At 36.9% G+C, this 19,048-nt stretch overlaps 2 protein-coding genes and 1 long non-coding RNA gene across 4 annotated transcripts; 1 reads left to right on the top strand and 2 right to left on the bottom strand.

The window, feature by feature from the left end:
- Nucleotides 1-3,257: 3,257 nt before the first annotated feature.
- On the bottom strand, nucleotides 3,258-6,142 carry LOC120348311 (salivary peroxidase/catechol oxidase-like). The gene has a single exon (XM_039418430.2). The coding sequence runs from the start codon at nucleotides 6,106-6,108 to the stop codon at nucleotides 3,511-3,513; it is 2,598 nt and encodes an 865-aa protein (XP_039274364.2). The 5' UTR covers nucleotides 6,109-6,142; the 3' UTR covers nucleotides 3,258-3,510.
- A 7,933-nt stretch (nucleotides 6,143-14,075) lies between these two features.
- LOC144430144 (uncharacterized) lies at nucleotides 14,076-14,945 on the bottom strand. The gene is made up of 2 exons (XR_013479360.1): nucleotides 14,604-14,945; nucleotides 14,076-14,328 (listed from the first exon to the last, which is right to left on the bottom strand). It is a non-coding gene; the product is annotated as an uncharacterized LOC144430144 (long non-coding RNA).
- Nucleotides 14,946-16,019: 1,074 nt separating this feature from the next.
- Nucleotides 16,020-18,946, top strand: LOC120343654 (GPI alpha-1,6-mannosyltransferase 2-like). Of its 2 annotated transcripts, none has more exons than XM_039412807.2 (5): nucleotides 16,020-16,355; nucleotides 16,850-17,000; nucleotides 17,375-17,526; nucleotides 17,829-17,972; nucleotides 18,053-18,946. In XM_039412807.2, the coding sequence occupies exons 3-5, from the start codon at nucleotides 17,391-17,393 to the stop codon at nucleotides 18,904-18,906; spliced, it is 1,134 nt and encodes a 377-aa protein (XP_039268741.2). In that variant the 5' UTR covers nucleotides 16,020-16,355; nucleotides 16,850-17,000; nucleotides 17,375-17,390; the 3' UTR covers nucleotides 18,907-18,946. The 2 variants fall into 2 exon arrangements, with proteins under 2 accessions (XP_039268741.2, XP_039268740.2); XM_039412806.2 differs by having other exon boundaries at nucleotides 16,022-16,355; nucleotides 16,846-17,000.
- The last annotated feature ends 102 nt before the right edge of the window (nucleotides 18,947-19,048 follow it).

Genomic DNA, 19,048 nt, shown 5'->3' with positions numbered 1-19,048 from the left:
TAGCAAGTGCAAGAATGTGTTTCTTCTAATATAGAGTCTTTAGATAATTGTTCATCTTCACTTGTGCGTGTGTGTGTTGTCAACTCGAATGTCTCCTTTGCCACTGCAAATTTCCAAAATAATATTATAGTACAAACCATTGTTTCAATTAAAATGTAGTTGAAAACTATTATATTTTTTGTGCCGGTGTTTAGCGAATACCGTTCAATTGGCTGACAGAAAGGAGTACAATAGATGACAAGTCGAAAAAAACTTTCATGAAAAATCTGGCAAAGCAAAAGGATTTAGTCACGTGAGTAATGACAAATTTTAATTTTTACAAGTAAAGCGAGAAAATCGATAGCGTCGGGTTACATCGACGCTCGCCCATCGACCGGTTCGGTTATCGACTGTACCGACAAAAGTAACTCGTACTCGTAACAGAACTAATATAAGGAAAATTGGAATAAAATTGTGGCCCAACCCTAACCTGGTACACATTCTACGTTCCGGTGTCCGCCACCTTGGTACGCATACTTCAGGACTCTAATTACCGCACCTCTAATTACTCTGCGTGGGTTCGCAGGTTCGAATCCCATGCAGGGATGGTTATGTGCGAGAGGATTGCTGGACTCCTCGCCGTCGTTGGGTGGTTCACGTAACCGCTGGTCGGTTACGGCTTCCTCTATCACCAAGTCCATGCTTCCGAAAACAAACAATACAGTTATACATATGTATAAGCCGTCTTATCGGCTTTCCTCTCCCCCGGGATAAATATGTAAATCCTATCCTACTTCCCTTTAATTTTTATTTGATAACGGGAAAAAAATGATGACAAGAATTATCAACCCATTAATATTCAAATCAAAAAATATTCAAACCGGTAAAATTTTTAAACAAGCCTGCAAAATTGCATGTCGAGGCACCTAGGCTTCAGCCTACCTTGCATAATGATGAATCCGGCACTGGATACTGTTGGGAAATAGGATAGGATAGGATTTACATATTTATCCCGGGGGAGAGGAAAGCCGATAAGACGGCTTATCCATATGGCGAACCACGGCCTCTCGTCCGGTTACCATTCCAAGTCGGGTATGGGATTAGTTTTTTACTGTATTGTTTGTTTTTTTCGGAAGCATGGACTTGGTGGTGGAGGAAGCCGTAACCGACCAGCGGTTACGTGAACCACCCAACGATGGCGAGGAGTCCAGCAATCCTCTCGCACATAACCATCCCTGCATGGGGTTCGAACCTGCGAACCCACGCAGAGTAATTAGAGGTGCGGTGGCGAGCGTATTCCTAACGCTTAGCCCGTTGAGCCACACCACCGCGCCGATAGTTGGTGATTGATAGATTCACCCAAATATTTCATTGACGATCAAATTATTTCGGTTTGCTTAAAATGTCTCAAAATTCTCACGATTCTGGAAAAATCCATTAAAGATACAGTATTGACAATAAATATATATATCTAGGGCATGAGCTAACATTAAGATTAATCATCCGTGTTCTGAGAGACACAGGGTTTGAATACATCATTTTACATAAGGATATGAATAAACATAAATTCGGAGAAATTTCAAAAAATACGTCGTGGTACTATTTGAAAAAGAAAAAATTATTCATGAAGATTATATGAAGTGATAGCACGACGCATTGGGGTTTCTGCAAAATCGAATACCTCAGCCCTTTGTGTATATTTTCCTTACCATTTACAGCTTTTGATAAACCGCAACCATCATGGGTTGTACATATGGTTTTGCTCAATGTTATTCGACTAATCCAGATGTGTACACATATGATCCAGTGATATCCCTACACCCCCTATAGGGGGTGAACACCCCCCCTAAAATTTCAAACACCCCCCCCCCCTAATTTTGAGGTGCGATTCCACGCTGTTATTCCGTAATTCCTAACTCAATTATAATTGTATTTAAATATAACGACTATGGCATATTTATCAGTGTAGATGGGGGGGCGGTGTTATACAGAATCAGAATTACCATTACAAATTATATATATATATATATATATTCGAAAATAAAATATTCGAAACTTACATCCCTGAAAATTTTTTCAGTGCAACTTAGGCCTAAGTAGCATTGAATGGCATCAGTCTCTCCATCAAATTTGATTATTCTTGGATGCAGAATATGCCTAAATCCTCTATGACAGCGGTTCCCAAACGGTGCGCCGCGCCGAGTTGCTAAGTTCGCCGCGAAAAATAACAGAATTGTGTTTAAAAACAACTAAAATATGATTGAATATTTCACAAATTGTATTTATTATCAATTTTTTATTGTTTCATATTTTAAATGCTGTGTATATGAATCAATAAATTCATTCCACGTTTCTATGTCGTTTACTTTCTGTTAGGTAGGGTCTGCCTGTATTGTTACATAACAATGCAGAGAGACACTCTTTGCTGCAGTTTATTTATCTGTTGGACCGGGTTTAGCGAACATGAGTGATTAGTTTACAATTTTATAGGAAAATCAGGCAGAGATGAGGAAGAATAGTTGACCTTTTGCCTTTGTTCTATAGGCCTAAATGTTTACAAACTTTGAAAGGCATATAATAAAATTGAGTTTCATTTAAATGCAGCCTTTTTTTTCGTACAAGTGCGCCGTGAGTGTGTAATTCCTTGCTATTTTACTTTTTCTCTGACAGTTTTGAATTGCTAGTTCAGTACCAAATATGAACCCATACGTAACTCGTCAGTGGTGATTTATTTCTAAAATATAGTATAATAATAAGTATTTCCTACTTTCGTTTCTAACATTTTTGATAACAGGTAAATCTGAAGTACTTTCAGCTTGCCTTCAAATTTTTGATTTATCATAATATAGAGTGAATAGGTAAGTACATTTTTTTTTGTTGTTTCGCTGTCGCAAAATATTATATTCCATATGAAGCTATTATGAGATAATACACCATATATTTTTTTAAAATATACTCTGTAAAATAGTCAATGTCCAACTTTTTAAATTTCGCACAAGCAAATTCCCGCGTACTCGCAAATAGGACTTTATACAAATGACATCTGTTTACTGAAGCTTGTAAATTTTGTTATTATGTTTTCTTACTCTGAAATATATTTTTATGAATGATAGAAATCATTCGAAACCTGAGCTAATCCTTTCTAGAAACCAAGGATGAATATTGCGGAACGCTAGTTCAATATTATCTTGGATTTTATCTGCATTCTTCTATCACTGAGATTGTTTATCCCATGTTGCATTTGAAGCACTCATTTAAAAAATTGAATAAATAGTAAAAACATTTTGCTAATGGCGTTTAATTATAAGACATAAACTGAGAAATCACTCAGATACATGCAATTTTATTAAAAATACAATAAAAAATTATTTTTATATATACATTGCGACACAGGGTGTCTCGGATAATAACAATCAACCGCTTTTTTGGTGTTATTTCTAGTGATTTGTTTGAGTTGGCAATAAAAGCATGATTGTCTAATGTAGCAAAATTCAGTTGCCTCAATATTTCAGTGGTTATCACCTATATATGTTATACATCACAACATTGTCTGTATTCCTTGCACATATACTGGGCAGATAGAAGTACCGACGATGGAACGACGTTTTTAACGTGTTTACTCCGGACATTATCACAACATATCCCAAATAGTTCGCAGAAGGCAGACTTTGTGTGCAATACAGATAAAGGCACACCCATTTTATTTGGGTCTAGAGCATTTTCTTTCTTTAACGACTTGAAGGAAGAATCCATCGATCCATAATTCTTTTGTACCCGTTGGCATAAGCCTCTGACCTTGTAATTATTGCATTTTCCATTCAATTGGTGCTTATCTTTGCATGTAAATCCGGCATTTGGCCCAAAATGCTCGAACACATCTCCAGTTTCGCTGGCAAACTTGTTCCCAAATTGTGTCTTTGCCTGTATAGCGACGAGGTTCTCACACCCAAAATTATTACTTTCCACGGTTTGGCTGTAAATCCATTGCGTCCAGTAGTATTTGTCTGAAAGTTCATGTGGAAAGTCGGTGAGTCCAATTGTGCCAGGATAACAGGAATACCGGATCTGTAAATGTGAGTCTCCTCTAACATACCTAGTTTGCGTTTCCAGATATTTGTTACAAATTTGATGAGGTCTTTCCATTGTCATGCGATGCTTGAATGCATGTTCGTCTAGTCTCCACACGCTGTGCTCATTTGTTATGAACCAAGCAGTCCATTCAACACCGCCTGGGTAAACGTACTCAAATCTATTCTTCGCAGTGGTCGACATCCACGCAGAAATATCTAATTTTGGGATATTTGAACAAGGAATGATGTTACCGTGATTTCCTTGATTCATGAGCATCGGATACTGGACTACATAATGCATGTCCTCCGATGTGTCGCACAATAATCTCGCGAAGGTTGTGTCTCTTATTGCACGAAGTTGAAGTGCAGTGAACTTTTGTTCTGAGTTTCCGTCTTCGTGCCAAAACCGGTCTCCTTTCCTCAGGGCACGGAATGCGTATCCAAGAATACAAGCAAATGTTGGCCCGACCTGTCCTCCAGGTACATTGTTTTCTGCAAGTCCACCAACATATAAATCAATATCATCAACACTTTTGTACGCTGCTTGTAATTTTTGAATCGTATTCCATGGTATTTCATTTGAAAGGTCCGAAAAGCGGGTGGCTTTTGTCATTCCACAAAGTGTCCTATATTTATTATAACCTGGTAATCCATGATCCCGGCCACGCTGTGCATTGATTGCAAATAAGTCGTCACCATATCTTTTCCCGACTTCTGTAAATAGTTGGTTTCTCAAAGCATCGACTAACGTTGCGTCAGTTTTTTCGGCATTGTCCATCATGAAACCTCGCATAAAAGAACCTGGACCACCTCCATTACGTTCCAGCAAAGGAACGCTACTAAAAAATGTGCCGGCGGATTTAACGTCTCTGTGCTTTTGTTGCCGGAACAGCACATCCGGTCGGCTCAATATTTCAGCAACCTGGCTATGTCCAAAGCGGAAAGCTGCAGTTGTGAACTCATTGCTAATTGATGGATTGTAGTCAGAGTCGTAACCTTCCCAATATCCGTGATCTAAAAGTTTCAAATCAAAGCGCTTGGTCCACACGGGACCTAACAATGGAGCAACGTATTCTCTGTAAGTAATTGATTGCATTATTCCTGTCATGATCCTTCGCGCCGTATTGAAAATTGTATTACTTGTCCAAAAAGGGTTGTTCGACCTTAGCTCTCGTGCCACGTGATTATGATACCGTGTGAAGATAGTTTGTATCGATACTAATCCCGGATTTTCGTTCACTCTAACATCACCAGCTACAAAACATGGCGAATTCAAGGGCTCATGGACTTTCATGGGGCAATCCATGGAATCTGAAATATTCATTCCATGCAATTGCCACTGGTTAGGTAAAACTCCATGATGTCCTCCAGCTGGATCAGCTTGCATCCTCATCGCACCTGGAATCAACGGATCGCGAAGCTCGTTGCATTCTTTTTCAGATTTTCCGTATAAGAAGGTCAAATCAATGAAGCTTGACATCGTCGTTAATTGCTGACGCTTGGAAAATCTGCAGCCCCCAATACCTACAGCAGGTTTAGATCGGGAAAATTCCATACATTTTTTTCCGCTTGTCCTGTATTGTTCGTCTTCTTTCGGAATATCAATATTGAAGCAGTCTTTGTGTGGCATACCGCAGTCGCAGTCTAGCTTTGTGCCATCAATTTTCTTGATAGCTGGTGTGTGCACTATGTCGTGTGCTAAGAGCTGGCCAAACAATACATGCATGTGAGAAATATCAGGCGAAATATTTTTTCTCGACTCTTTAAGAAGATTTGAAACTTTTCTTGTGGAAGGTAAAACTTGTCCAGATTGACTCGTGCGAGGTTTGCCGTATAGATCCGAATATTCTGACGGAAGCATTCGTGGTAAGGGGGTGTCCGTTGCGCCCCAGGTTGGATGTTTAAGATTGTTGCAAGCTCCATCGAATCTTGGGAAGTATTCTTTACCCTGACAGTTAACTTCCTTTGTAAGGCATAATCTTTCGTTATCTCCACGAACATATTGCATTAATCCTAGGAAACCGAACAGAATCACACAACTGTAGTAGCCTCGTCCCATCTTTGCATTCTCTGTATCACAATATCACGTATCCTACAAATTGCGCATTTATATATATACTCGTACCACGTTACAATATCTCCTGACATTTTCTCAATTTATTCCCAGATCTCTATTATTTTCAATATGCCTCCGGTCAAGATAAAGAGTGAACGTCTAATTATTAGCTTGTTTTGGCTAATTTAGTGTGAATAAGTTAATTTCAGTAAAAATTAGGGTTAAGCAAGTCTAGAAAAATAAGTTACTGGAAAATTCAAAGAATTTCAGCGACAGATTATCTCTTTAACGAAACCTCAATATATTTTACAGGTCCCATTACCAGTTTCTCAAGATTATGTCTATTTTGGATTTCTCTGAAAAATTCCGCCTACGTATATGACAAATATGTATGTCCAATGATAAATATCTCACAGGTTATGGCTGGATGGATAAATTAGCGCGCTACACGTTTTGTGCGTTGGTGAATGTTTTTATAACAATAGCCCAAGGTATTCTAGCGTACTGGGCATAGTCAGTCCTGGCATGGATAGGTAGTGAACAAGCAGGTCAGAACATTCCAGACAATATTGAAACCATCGATCAAATGTTACACGATTTAATCCAATCAGGTATAAATTAATAACCTGTCCCATCAATGAGTGATATCACCCGGAGGGCAATGGATGTTTACGTTTCCGATTTGATCTTGTTTGTGCAATATTTTGCTGTCAATTTTGACCCACTACATCAAAATTACTTTCAGTGTTGTTTAAAAAATTGAATGGGCATACAGTTAGTTTATTCATTCTGATCGTAAGATCGAAACATTTTGGATTGTTTTCGAAAGCCTCAGCTTTCCTCTCGGTCGACAATGGACAAGCTCAAATGCACAATATGTCAATAGACAAATATTAAATGAGTTCGAAGATGGAATGAAAAATGTGGCCATCAGCACGTCAACTAAATGTAAAAGTATTTGTTCCGAAAATCCAGAACGCCGACATATACCCATTAAATACAGTTTGCTAAACGATACATTGGTCCACTTCGTTTCCAAAGCGGGTTTTATGTGACAATGAGACAAACTGTTGTTGTTGAATATAAAGCTATTCAAAACGACGTTTTCGAATCTTTTCCGAGGCCGAGTATTATCTGCAAGTTGCATGAAGCGCGAATAGACTTAGTCAAAAGGCAGATTTGTAACGAAAACTAAATGTCATATGAAATATATATTAAACAAATTGGTTTGCGTTTTTTCATTTACTGGTAGAAAATTTTTAAGTATCATCTTTTAGTTCAAGGTTTTATTGTGTGAGTTCGCATCAAAACACTACTACAACCATTATTATAGGTAAAATCGTTACCAACAAATTCAGCTTCACTGCCGATTATGATTACGTCACGCCCTAATACTTACTTACTGAGCAAAAGCTTTAAAATGAAGGAATGTAATTATTTCGACGAAAATAGGCGCAACAATACGCGAGCAAGTCAATGTACGTCATTACAACGAAATTGACGACCGCTTTTACGTTTTATTCTTGATCGAGTAAAATCAAGGCCAAGCATGGCGTTAATCAGAAAAAATACAAGCCGAAGCTTATTTGTGTTTCACGTTATCTATGCCCATGTTTATGACACTTGTCCTTTCTGCTATTTGTATTGTTTGGTCATATTGGTTATATGTTGTTATATTTTTTTTATGCAAATGTCCGTTGGTGCAATTGTTGTACTCGCGTGCAAATGCCCATAGGTATAAACGTCCATGTAAATGTCCGCGGGTTCTAAAATCAGTGGGTACAAAGGCATGCAGGTGCAAATGTACGGGGATGCAAAGATAATAGAACCAGAAATTCTCATGAAAGGTAATTTTGAAGCCATGATCATCTTCTGTATACTTTACAATTCCACGAGAATCGAGTTGATAGTCTGTTGTTGAACTATTCTTTGATGCTTTGTTAGTTTTTGTTATAGATGTATAGTCTGTGCCTAAATATTGAATTATGATAGGCAAATAAATCAGTTCGTTCCAACATTTTGTTATCGGTCAGCGAGTTTTTTTTTTACGGATCAGAAAGCGATCTGTCTCGGATCAGAATCATAACAATACGTCACGCCCGAGGCACTGCGGCATTACGCTTCATGAGTATATTGCTGCATACGCAGTATTGAGATATTCATACATACGTACTGCTATGTCAGCTCCCAGCCCTGAAGCTTCCGTTCATCATTTCCGTTGGGACGTTTCACGGTATTTCTTGAAAGTATGCTACCATTTATGGGTAGCGGGTGAGAGGAGGTGTTAAATTTTGCCAGATTTATGATCTAGTTTGGCATAATAGTTCCTTTCAGTCCTGCTGAAGCTCATATATTTGAATTGTGGGTGGAAGCACACATGTCTATGTGATGAGTAAAGCTCTTTATTACCTCGTGTTGTATCGCAGTTATGTCAAAATCATTTACATATCTATTTTCCCTATCCAGTTTAACTTTGGTTCTAATAAATTCCGAATATAATATACAGAATATTTTGAGCACGACTAACATGTTAGGACAGTGGTACGTGTTGTCGATGACATCCACTCGTGATACGTTCAAATTTCGGCCCGTTATTGCTTGTAGAAATACCTGAACGTCATTATGAATTCTAAGGTATGTGGGGCATGATAAAAATATATGGGTAGTTGTATCTGAGGTCTGTTTACTCAGTTTAACTTTAGCGGGCGGAAGTTTTTATTGTCACGTGTGCACCGCGAGTGCACTTCACCGATCTGTCAGTGCTAAAAGATCGGGAACAAAACCACTGGCATAGATTACGCCGAATGGGCCAGAACAATTGAAGTAGTGTGCCGCCAGACAAGGCTATGAAAAACGCCTAGAAATTGAGTTTCGTAGCGCATATGTGGAAACTAAAAAATTCTTGGTTTTATAAGAAAATGATCATACTGTACACATTCCAGCTCGTTCTCACATTTTATATAAAAGTTGCTTAAATACAACGACGCAAAAATGGGTATATGGGGATTCGTCACTACAAGTCTGCTCCTCGGACCGTATGAATGCAAGTTGTGGAAGTTTATTTTTTCCAACGCTTATTTAGTTGAAGCTACGCTAACCAGAAAAATCACTCACGGACCGGCAACAATTGAAATGAGTGGAACAGAAAATAAAACCATATATTTGCGTGATGTCGGGCAATCATTATGGCATAGTGATTCTCAACCGGGGGTCGGTGTCTCTCCATGGGGGGGGGGGGGGGGGGGCCTGTTTTGGGGGGGGGGGGGCCTGAACGCCTGTTTTGGCGTTCACCGAATTTTCATTATTTGGGTTATTTGGTTATTTATTTAGGTTATTTGCGATCACTGGGTGTATTCACTTTCTCGTGCGTGAATTGTTTGATCATAATGGAATTTGAAATCCACCAAATCCAAATAGTTCGCTGGTAGGCCAGGGCAGTTTCACTAGACTGCGAGATAAATTTCGCTGTCGCATTATAGACGCAATATCCCATATGTAAATTCATAATGCCTAAAATACGAAAAGGCACGGCAAATACGTTGGCTTTACCAAAGTAACTCGAGATGATAGATAATGTGTTTAAAGCCTGCATTAATCGTATGTAATGAGCAGTGAATCATTACGTCCACCCAAACTCCAAAAGTGGAGTGACAAAAATCATACGCATGTGAATAACTTTGTCACAACCTATTTGTGCGAATCTGGTTTTTCTGATCTTGTTAGCATCAAAACCGTCTCAAGTTTGACAGTGACATTCGTCTGGCTATATCAATGACGGTCCCTAGAATGAGGAACCTCGTCAGACAATCCAAAGCGCAAGATACCCATTAGTTGTATACTAAAAAGCTAGGCCCACAGTCAATTTATTTGCTTCGTTTTAATTAAAGCCAGAAGTAAATGGTTGAAAATTCGGAAAACTGTTTGATTGCTCGGTTACTCAGCGATTATAAATCTGGACTGTAAAGTAGAGGTTTCACCGGGTTCATCATATCAATCCCTCAGCAAAACACTAGGCTCAAAATCCTGCTGTACATCACCCGGAAACCTACAGGGTCGCAACAAGTTCATATCTCGCTGGGTGTCATGGTGAAGCTCTGGAATATTATACTGGTATTGACAGTTTTCTGGTTTAACCAAAGAAATATTCATAACCTTTTATTCGGATGGTAATATTAATCAAGAAAAGCATGCAGAGCGGAAAAAGCACGCATGCTGATTTCCAGGTTTCTGAATCTTATGAGATTTGACGGAGCGCTTTCGCGATGAAACGGAACTGAAAAAGCTAAAAGTGTGATTACCTGGCGCCAAGACGTCGCCGGGCCATTAATATCGCTGACGGCGGAAAAAAATTACGTAATAAACCAACGTAAATACGACTTAATAATCAAAAAAAGCATGCAGAACGGAATCGCCGGGCCATCCCGCACGTATCATACGACAATATGACGGCGGAAGAGAAATTGCGTAATAAACCAACGTAACTTTGTCTTTTCGGCTTCGGTAAAGCGATTGAGACGGTAGAAAAACAACAAAATGAAATTTTCCGCGGACCGACAAAAAAGCTTAGCGGACCGGCACCGGCGGTTGTGAACCAATGTGTTAAGATCAGCGTTTCCCAAACTGTGTTCCGCGCGAGCGTCTTCGAAGTGTTCCGTGGAAAAAGAATCAAAAATAAGTCCAAAATAGTCGCCATGACGATCTATGGAACGTGAAGTGGTCGCCCAACTGACCTTTCGATATCGCGGTCACCGTCGGCCTAAAGTGGACTAATTAGGGTGTGGTAGTGGAATTTTCGATAACCGTCGCTATTCCTAGTCCACTTTTGCCTGGTTTTACCTTGAAATGCTAAAAAATTTCTCAATTTTGCTGAACTCTATTTAGTAGACAAATAAACTGCTGCAAGTACCTCTATCTTCATTAGACGTAACATTAGAGGCAAACACTAAGTTAGGGAAAGTAAACGACATAGAATGGTAAAATGGATGAATTGGTTTATATACACAGCATTTAGACTAATAAACAATAAAACATTTATATTAAATGCAATATGCAAAATATTCAATCATTTTTTCGGTATGTTTAACCAATGACATTAAACAACATGATGCGCAACTCAGGCATTTTTGGCCGAAGATCGTATCCGATAGTACGCTCCAATGCACATACTTGACGAGACGAAAACGAGCGGATGTGTGCTGCTTTCAAGGCATAGCACGAATGGTGTTCGTTCCTGCTTTGACAGTTGTTGTCGATTTTAATGATATATTGGAAAATTGAAGGTAAAAAGAAATCGGAAAAAAGTAAGGTAAATACTATTGTTGTATATCACACCCGGGCATTGCACTGTTAAGTACATGTGGGAAAGCCAGCTTTTGTCAAATACTACGAAGTTATTAAATCAGTACGGTACGTAGTTGTCCATTTGCCGAAATTGCATACCCCTTACGGTTTCAAATAGTTCATGCACCTCCAATTAGATTATTTTTAATCAGTGAGGATATATACTCATTGCTGTAACATACTATTGCTCATTCACTTTTATTTGCGTATTGAATCAAAGGGTTAACAAGTTCACCTAACATTTCACTCATACCGGTCTATATTGTATAGTAATTTTCTGACTAAACCCCTTTATTAGTTGGTTTATATACCAAATTCAGTAAAACATTTTTTACATAAAACACGAGATATTGGATTTATTAGCTTTTCCAATCTAAATCATATAGACTGCTTTATTTATTCTTAACGAACATTATTAAATCTCCTCTCTTTCTTTAGATGTAAAAGTTGTGGGAAAACCTGTCTAAGCATTGTGGGACCTGCAGCACAAGAGGCAATAGCAAAAATAGAAAGTATATCAATCAAGTAATTAAGCCGACATAAAGCAAAACTTTCAACTATTCGTCCAACCTCAATTTCCTATTATTTATTCACAGGACAACTGTAGCAGAAGGGGAGATATCAGAAGTCTGGCGACATATCAGTGACAGTGTGATTCCATGAAATACAATCAGAATACTCCATAAATGTTTGCAATAGAAGAACAACCTATGGAGACATGCAAAGACATTTGACCCTCCGGTAGAGTTGTGTATGGCCCCTACATCCTGCAGGGCTTGAGGAAAATAACTAAAAATTCCAAAGCGTAAGATTGCATAAGCGGTCTTATTCGTAAAAAGGCACAAAACATGCCAGACATACTTAAAACAGCTTTGGAAAATGAGGATTATGGGTCACTCACTACACCTGTGTTATATTTGATTCATCAACTTTTGGTAGTAGGCCTACTAAAGAAGAAATTCAGGAAAGGGTATAATCATGATTCATGATAAAATACTGTTTTATATTTAGAACAACTTCAATCTAGACCAGGGATATCAAACTCGCGGCCCCGGAGAACTTCCAGTGCGGCCCTCGAACGCTTAACAATAATTGTAATTGTATTTTGGAGTTTTTTTATCTAAGTGTAATAGATTTTTCAACCCTTTTAAAGTGAAATTGAATATTCACACAGAAAGCAATTTACTGAAAGTAGTTTTGGAAAATTAATTTTTTTGTTCACATTTTGACCCAATTAAGAATACACATCAAGCTAGCAAAAGAATACTTGAATAAAACACTTGAGTGAATAAATTGAACGCAAAGTACATGAAGAAGGTGGCATTTTCGAAGAAAATGGGAGTTGCAATATTTCTGCATTTCACAAAATTTTGAAGCACATTGTTCAATTTGTCATATTTTCATCAGTACAATAAAAAAACACAATAAGCTCAGCAGTCAATATGACAATTTCGAAGACCAACTTCGAACAGAAAATTACCATGTGTTTGTATATTAATATAAATATACAACGAATTAGTTACTAAAAATTAATATCAATAATAATTCAAGCAATCCTATGCCATGCAATGTGGCGCGAAATGTCGTGTCGAAAATATCTGTCATTTGTTTTTTTACTGATCTATACATGAAATGATAAAAGAAACTTTTTTGCATTACTGGAATTAATTAAACATTCGCAAAGATCCAGATTAACCCATGATCATGTGACCTCGTTAGTTAGAGTTGGTACTATAAAATCATTTCAGCCTTGCCTTAGTATGCTGGTGACACAAAAAAGATGCCAAACGTCAGGACAAATGTAATTAAAAAAACATTGAGTTTATACTGTAGTATTTTTGTTAATTTCAAGTCCATGTATTTAGATTAAGTCATTTTTAGTGTATGTATTATTCTTTCCTTATCCAAAGCTTGTTCAAAAATGATTTTGATGGTTGTATAAAGAATTTTATGATTTTTTGTAATAAATACAGTAACTTGCAATAATAGTGGAATGCAAATATTAATATGTAATTGCATTTGAAATTAAAGAAAATAATAAAACTTAATCCAACTGTTTAGTTGCATCACAATATATGTCACAAACTAAAACTATCTGAAAAATATCTTTCAAGTATACATTATCAAAAAGTGTTTTTGGCCCTTTTTACAATTTCCAAAATGCAATGCGGCTCTCAAAAACCCTTGAGTTTGACACCACTGATCTATTCTAGACGATTCAAGCATTTCTTTGGGAAATAATATCACTGCAATTAAATTGAAAAAAATCTCGCTATATTGAATACAAAATCGTTGCTATCATAAAGGTAAACCAATTCAGCCACTCGGAATATATTGGCCTTCACAAAGCAATGGAGGCAAAATTGAGAGTTCATGAGCTATGAACTTATGTTCTTTTCTTTGTCTTGAACTTTATATACTCCACAGCCCCTATTAATTTTTTTTTAATTTTAATTACCATGTGATGGTCATACATATCTTTAACTTGTATTTTCTGTCATGATGTATTATCTCAATGTGTCAAACTTTTAATTAGTGTGCATATTTTGCTTCCAGATGACATAAATGTACAGTATTGTCTTGTTTATTACCTCAGCTTGGAGTATTGACAAGAAAAAGGTGCCCGTAAATTACGTAAAAATTTTTTTAACTCTTTGTTATAATCAGAATTCACAATTAATAGGAATCATAAACAGCCAACAATCAATGAGAATTATATGCCAAATCCCTCAGAATAAATTTGTCTTCTAAAATCGGAGGAAGGCAAAACATATAGGTAGTTTCCATTCATACAAGTCTTTCAAGAAGACTTGCTCGAGCCAAACTAAATGAGCATCGTCAGATGATCGGTAAGTCTGCAAGTTGAATCAGCCCTGCAACCTCCTACATAGAAGATAATATTAATTAGTGGGCTATGAACTAAATTTAGACACAAACCTATCTACGAGGCATTATGTACCAGCAATGTTACCTACGGTTAACTAAATATGTAATATATATGTCTAATAAATTAACCTACTAAAGCATGTTCGATAGGTGCAAACTTTGTGTTATGGAATTGTATCACAGCACCGTTAGGAGAAGTAAAAACAGTTTTGCATGACACTCTCTTTAAATGAAATTTCAATGTTTTAAGCGCAAACATTAAAATTACTAACTTTGTCATTATCTGCAAAATGTTCTACACAAATCTTTACGCTATCGCGTTTGTAATCTTCTCTGATAAAAAAAACGTCTATGATATCCAGAATTACTCTTTACAGCTTGTCTGCCATTCCAGCTTCCCAAGTGAGCAAAACTTCTTAGATATAGAGATTATTTTCTTTCGTTACAGGCGCAAAAAGGCAGGTACTACACGTAAAGTAGACGCCGAGTAGCAAAAGCGAGCGGAAAACGGTCGCGAAAGGCGACGAGAAATATGTGCATTGGAGCGTATCATGAAATACAATCTTTCGCATGTAGTCTTATGGAGTGACGTCAGAGTTGCCTATCATGTTGTTTAATGTCATTGGTTTAACACAATTCTGATAGTTGCATTTGGCAACTCGCCACGAGATTGGGAACCTCTACATTACACCGTTTTACTTTATCAATTTTACTCTTTCAATTTTCGGTGTTCCGCGAGGCGAGATAAAAAGTGCAAGTGTTCCGTGGCCAAAAAAGTTTGGGAAACGCCGTGTTAGATGATTTAATGTAGTGGTCGAAAACTAACTAAATACATTTCCATTCCACCCTCCTTAATTTCATTACTTGCTGGTAACTATTTCGCTTTTAAACAGTATGGAAGTTACTGTGAACTTCTGTTCAAACATTTAACGACTGACGTTTTTGGTGGACGAGCGCGTACTTGTACAGTTAACCTTCTTGTAACTTTGTTCATAAGTATGCCCGTCCTCCAGGTCCTCTGCATTTTGTTTTTTGTTGTTTTGTTTTACGTCAGAGTGGCCAAAATAAAATTGATTGAAAGATTGATTGATAGAACAGCATTGAAGTTACTGTAAAAATGATAATCAAACATTTATCGACTGACGCTTCTTAACAGCATTGACGCTACGGTGAAATGCTATTTGAACGTTCAACGACTTGGGAAAATACTGTCAGACTGTGTTGCAGTGGAGTCATGGAATATTTTATTTAGCTACTCTTAAAAACGTTATTTTGCGGTATTCAGGTATTTGCAGGGCAAAAAGTCAGCTTCATAATTACATTAATCTTGTGGAGTTGAACAATAGCACAGAAACAGAGAATGTTTGGGTTGAAGTTGAAAATTTTGAATTCTGAAATATGCCTCTAGAGAGAGTCTTTTTGCTAAGCAAGAAATGGTGCTACATAATTCAAATGCTGATGTTAAAAACATTTTCAGTGCGATAAACAAACCACATGATTTTTCGAATGCAATACTGTACTATTCATTTTAAATTTGGCCTATTTAAAAAATGTTGCACGTCTACCTTCTACCTGATTCGGGTGTCAAAGAATACAGGAATAAGTAGGCCTACTGCTGAAACATAAAAATCCCTATGTAGCAACAACATTTAGTTAGACATTAACTTCCATCTGTTATTAGCTTCTTAAAATTCTTCGGCTAATATGATATAGATAATAAACTTTTTGTATGCTCTTGTTTTGTTTTAATTAAATTTTATAACTTCATATTTAGATATATTTTTGGACGTTTCATTTTCCGATCTAGACATTTTTGAGGTTAAACTAGATTTTTTTTAGCCAAGCAAATGCGGCAGCCCTGACATAGAGAAACAGAAAAAGAAGGTGCATGAATTCTCACCTTCAAATGTGGCAGCTCTGACATAGAGAACCAAAAAACAAAAAGGTGCATGGATTTTCACCGCTCCGCCAGTTCGATGGCTTTTCCGGCTTTGGTCTCGCGGGGTGCTGTTTTTTTATTACAGGTTCGTATTCATCATCATATTCTGTACTTGTAATGTACAGTAATTTTAACATTGGAATCAGGTATTTAGGTAATATTCTACAGCAGGGGTGCTCAACTATTTTTACCGAAGGTCCGCATACAAAACTTTAAAAATATTTGGGTCCGGACTTTCCATAATTATATTTCGGCATCCTTAAACACGCAATTCCTTGGTCGACTAACAGACTAATGAATATTAGCTAATCAAAATTGTTTGTTATGGCGTTATAGTTCTTTTCATATATATTTTCAAATCTATAAAAGTGATTTTATAAATGAAACTTCAAATATGGGGCTAATGGTCCAAAATGAAGAATTATGCGCGGTCCGAATTGAATACCCGAAAGGTACGGATTCGGACCCCGGTCCGCCAGTTGAGTAGCCCTGTTCTACAGTACCACTTATGTCGTGATGCTTGTTTTTGCTTTGTTCGACAATAATTAGGCTAAAAGTTTCTTTTTTCTTTTCAGATAGTTTTCAATATTTTCCCTGATCATGCTGCAGATGCCTTTAAACCTAAAGTTGATGAAGTTGAGCTTGGTATTCTGGATAAAATACCGGAAGTTCTTTTTGATGGCTTTCACAAATGGGATGCAAAATATTTCTTACATATTGCAGAACATGGGTAAGTAAATTTTGCGATTGAGTCAATTCAAAAGTTTGGTCATAAATGTTGATAAGTCATACTCGAATATTGTATGCGTATCAATAACACATATAATTGAATATGTTAAACCTCATCAATAATATTGGGTTTTTATATTTGCTCTGTTTATTTTTCTTTTCTGTTTTGCTGGCTCTAATTTAAACTATTTTTACATTTTTGTTGCGAGTAAGGCCGCGGGATAGCAGCCACTGATATGTTTTTTTTTCTTAAATCTCTACGTTTTCAGCATAACTGACTAGGGGCATCAGGGGTCCCCTGCATGGGGATGTCAAACATAATTATAAGAGCAATGCATAAAATATGGTTTGTACTATTTATCACTTTCATGCTAGATATGAAGAAGAGAAGATGTTTGCTTTTTTCCCAATGTTTCCGGCTATGTTGAGGGGATTCGCATCAATTCTTCCATTTCCAGATACTTTGCTATCTTTCTACTCTCGCCTTTTGTTAGCAGGATTCATTCTTAATACTGCGTTTTTTGTCGGTAAGTGAATTACTAAGAAGAATTAGTTATCAAAATTATGATTGGATATTGTTTTAAACACTCTTCAGCAAATAAGAACGTATTCACAGGGACCTGACTGAAGAAGTAGTTGACTGAAAATAAAATTTCAGTATGTTTCAGTAGGAGACGAGTAAAAAAGTTGGTGTCACCCATATCGGTATGCACCTAACTTCCCTATGGCTGATGCATATAGATATACCACACACAGTAGACATTGATATCAGACACTTTTCTATAAATATCGGACAAAAGGATAATTTATATGAAATTTATTTTTGCAGGTGCAACTGTTGCAATTTTCTACCTAACAATGGCGATTTATCAGGATAGGAAGTTTGCCATTTTATGTTCAATACTATTTTCCTTCAATCCAGCAAGCATTTTCTTTTCATCCAACTATACGGAAGCTTTGTATTCATTTTGTGGTAAGTGGATTGTTTGTTTTGAGTTAAATGTTGGAGCAATGTCTGAGGTGAAAACCTGATATTCTATTATATGTTTCCAGTCTTCAATGGCTTGTTTCACTTGGAAAAACGTTCATACTTTCTGGCAACAAGTTTTTTTGTTGGTGCTTCAGCAACAAGATCTAATGGAACTGTAAATGCAGGCTTCGTTGCATACTATGCAATCAAGGAAATTTTCTCTGTTGCTTCTAATAGTGAAAACAAAGTTTTGCAACAATGGACAGCTTTTAAAATTATAGGTATTCTTATTCGTACCGCTGCGAGTTGCATACTGATATTTCTGCCTTTTATAGCTTTCATTACTTATGGACATGGTAAATTCTGTTCCCAAAGGGATGGAGTTCCAGAGTGGTGCGAAGCCTCATTTCCCAATATATACAGTCATGTACAAAAACAACATTGGGATGTTGGATTATTCATGTATTATAGAATCAGAAAGATTCCAAATTTTATTCTTGCACTACCTTGTGCACTCTTAGTTGCATATGGAATTTTTCATTATCTGAGGGCAAACAGGATACAAATTGTTTCATTAGGATTGTTGACAGACTACACAAATAGCAAACACAACAAATTACTAGAGTTTGCAAAGGTTAATGTATTTGTGTATGTGTGCCATTCTCTGTTCCTTTTATTGTTTGGAATATGTTTCATGCATATTGAGGTTATCACAAGGTTTCTCTTTTCAAGTTCACCATTACCGATATGGGTGGCTTCTTCTCTAATTTATGCGGATACTAAAGCTGCAGATATCACACTATCTATGCAAAATTTACTAGGCTACTCTAACATTTTTCCAGTGTTGTCTGCGAAATCTAAACTTGTGTATTTCTATTTTCTACTATATATTATTGTTGGAACTTTCATGCATGTCAACTACCTTCCTTGGACATAATAAAATTCATTTTTGATAAATAAAATATATTTTTATAGAATGTTGTCATGACTTATGCTAGGGTTAGTGACATTATATACAAATAGTTTAGATTCCCTGATTGGAGTAAGTTAAAGTGGTGGCTTTAAACATCACCTATTAT

This window comes from Styela clava, chromosome 1, assembly GCF_964204865.1.
Source record: "Styela clava chromosome 1, kaStyClav1.hap1.2, whole genome shotgun sequence".
Lineage (NCBI taxonomy): Eukaryota > Metazoa > Chordata > Ascidiacea > Stolidobranchia > Styelidae > Styela > Styela clava.
The sequence above is the reverse complement of the archived record's forward strand: the minus strand, read 5'-3'. Positions and strand labels throughout refer to the sequence as shown.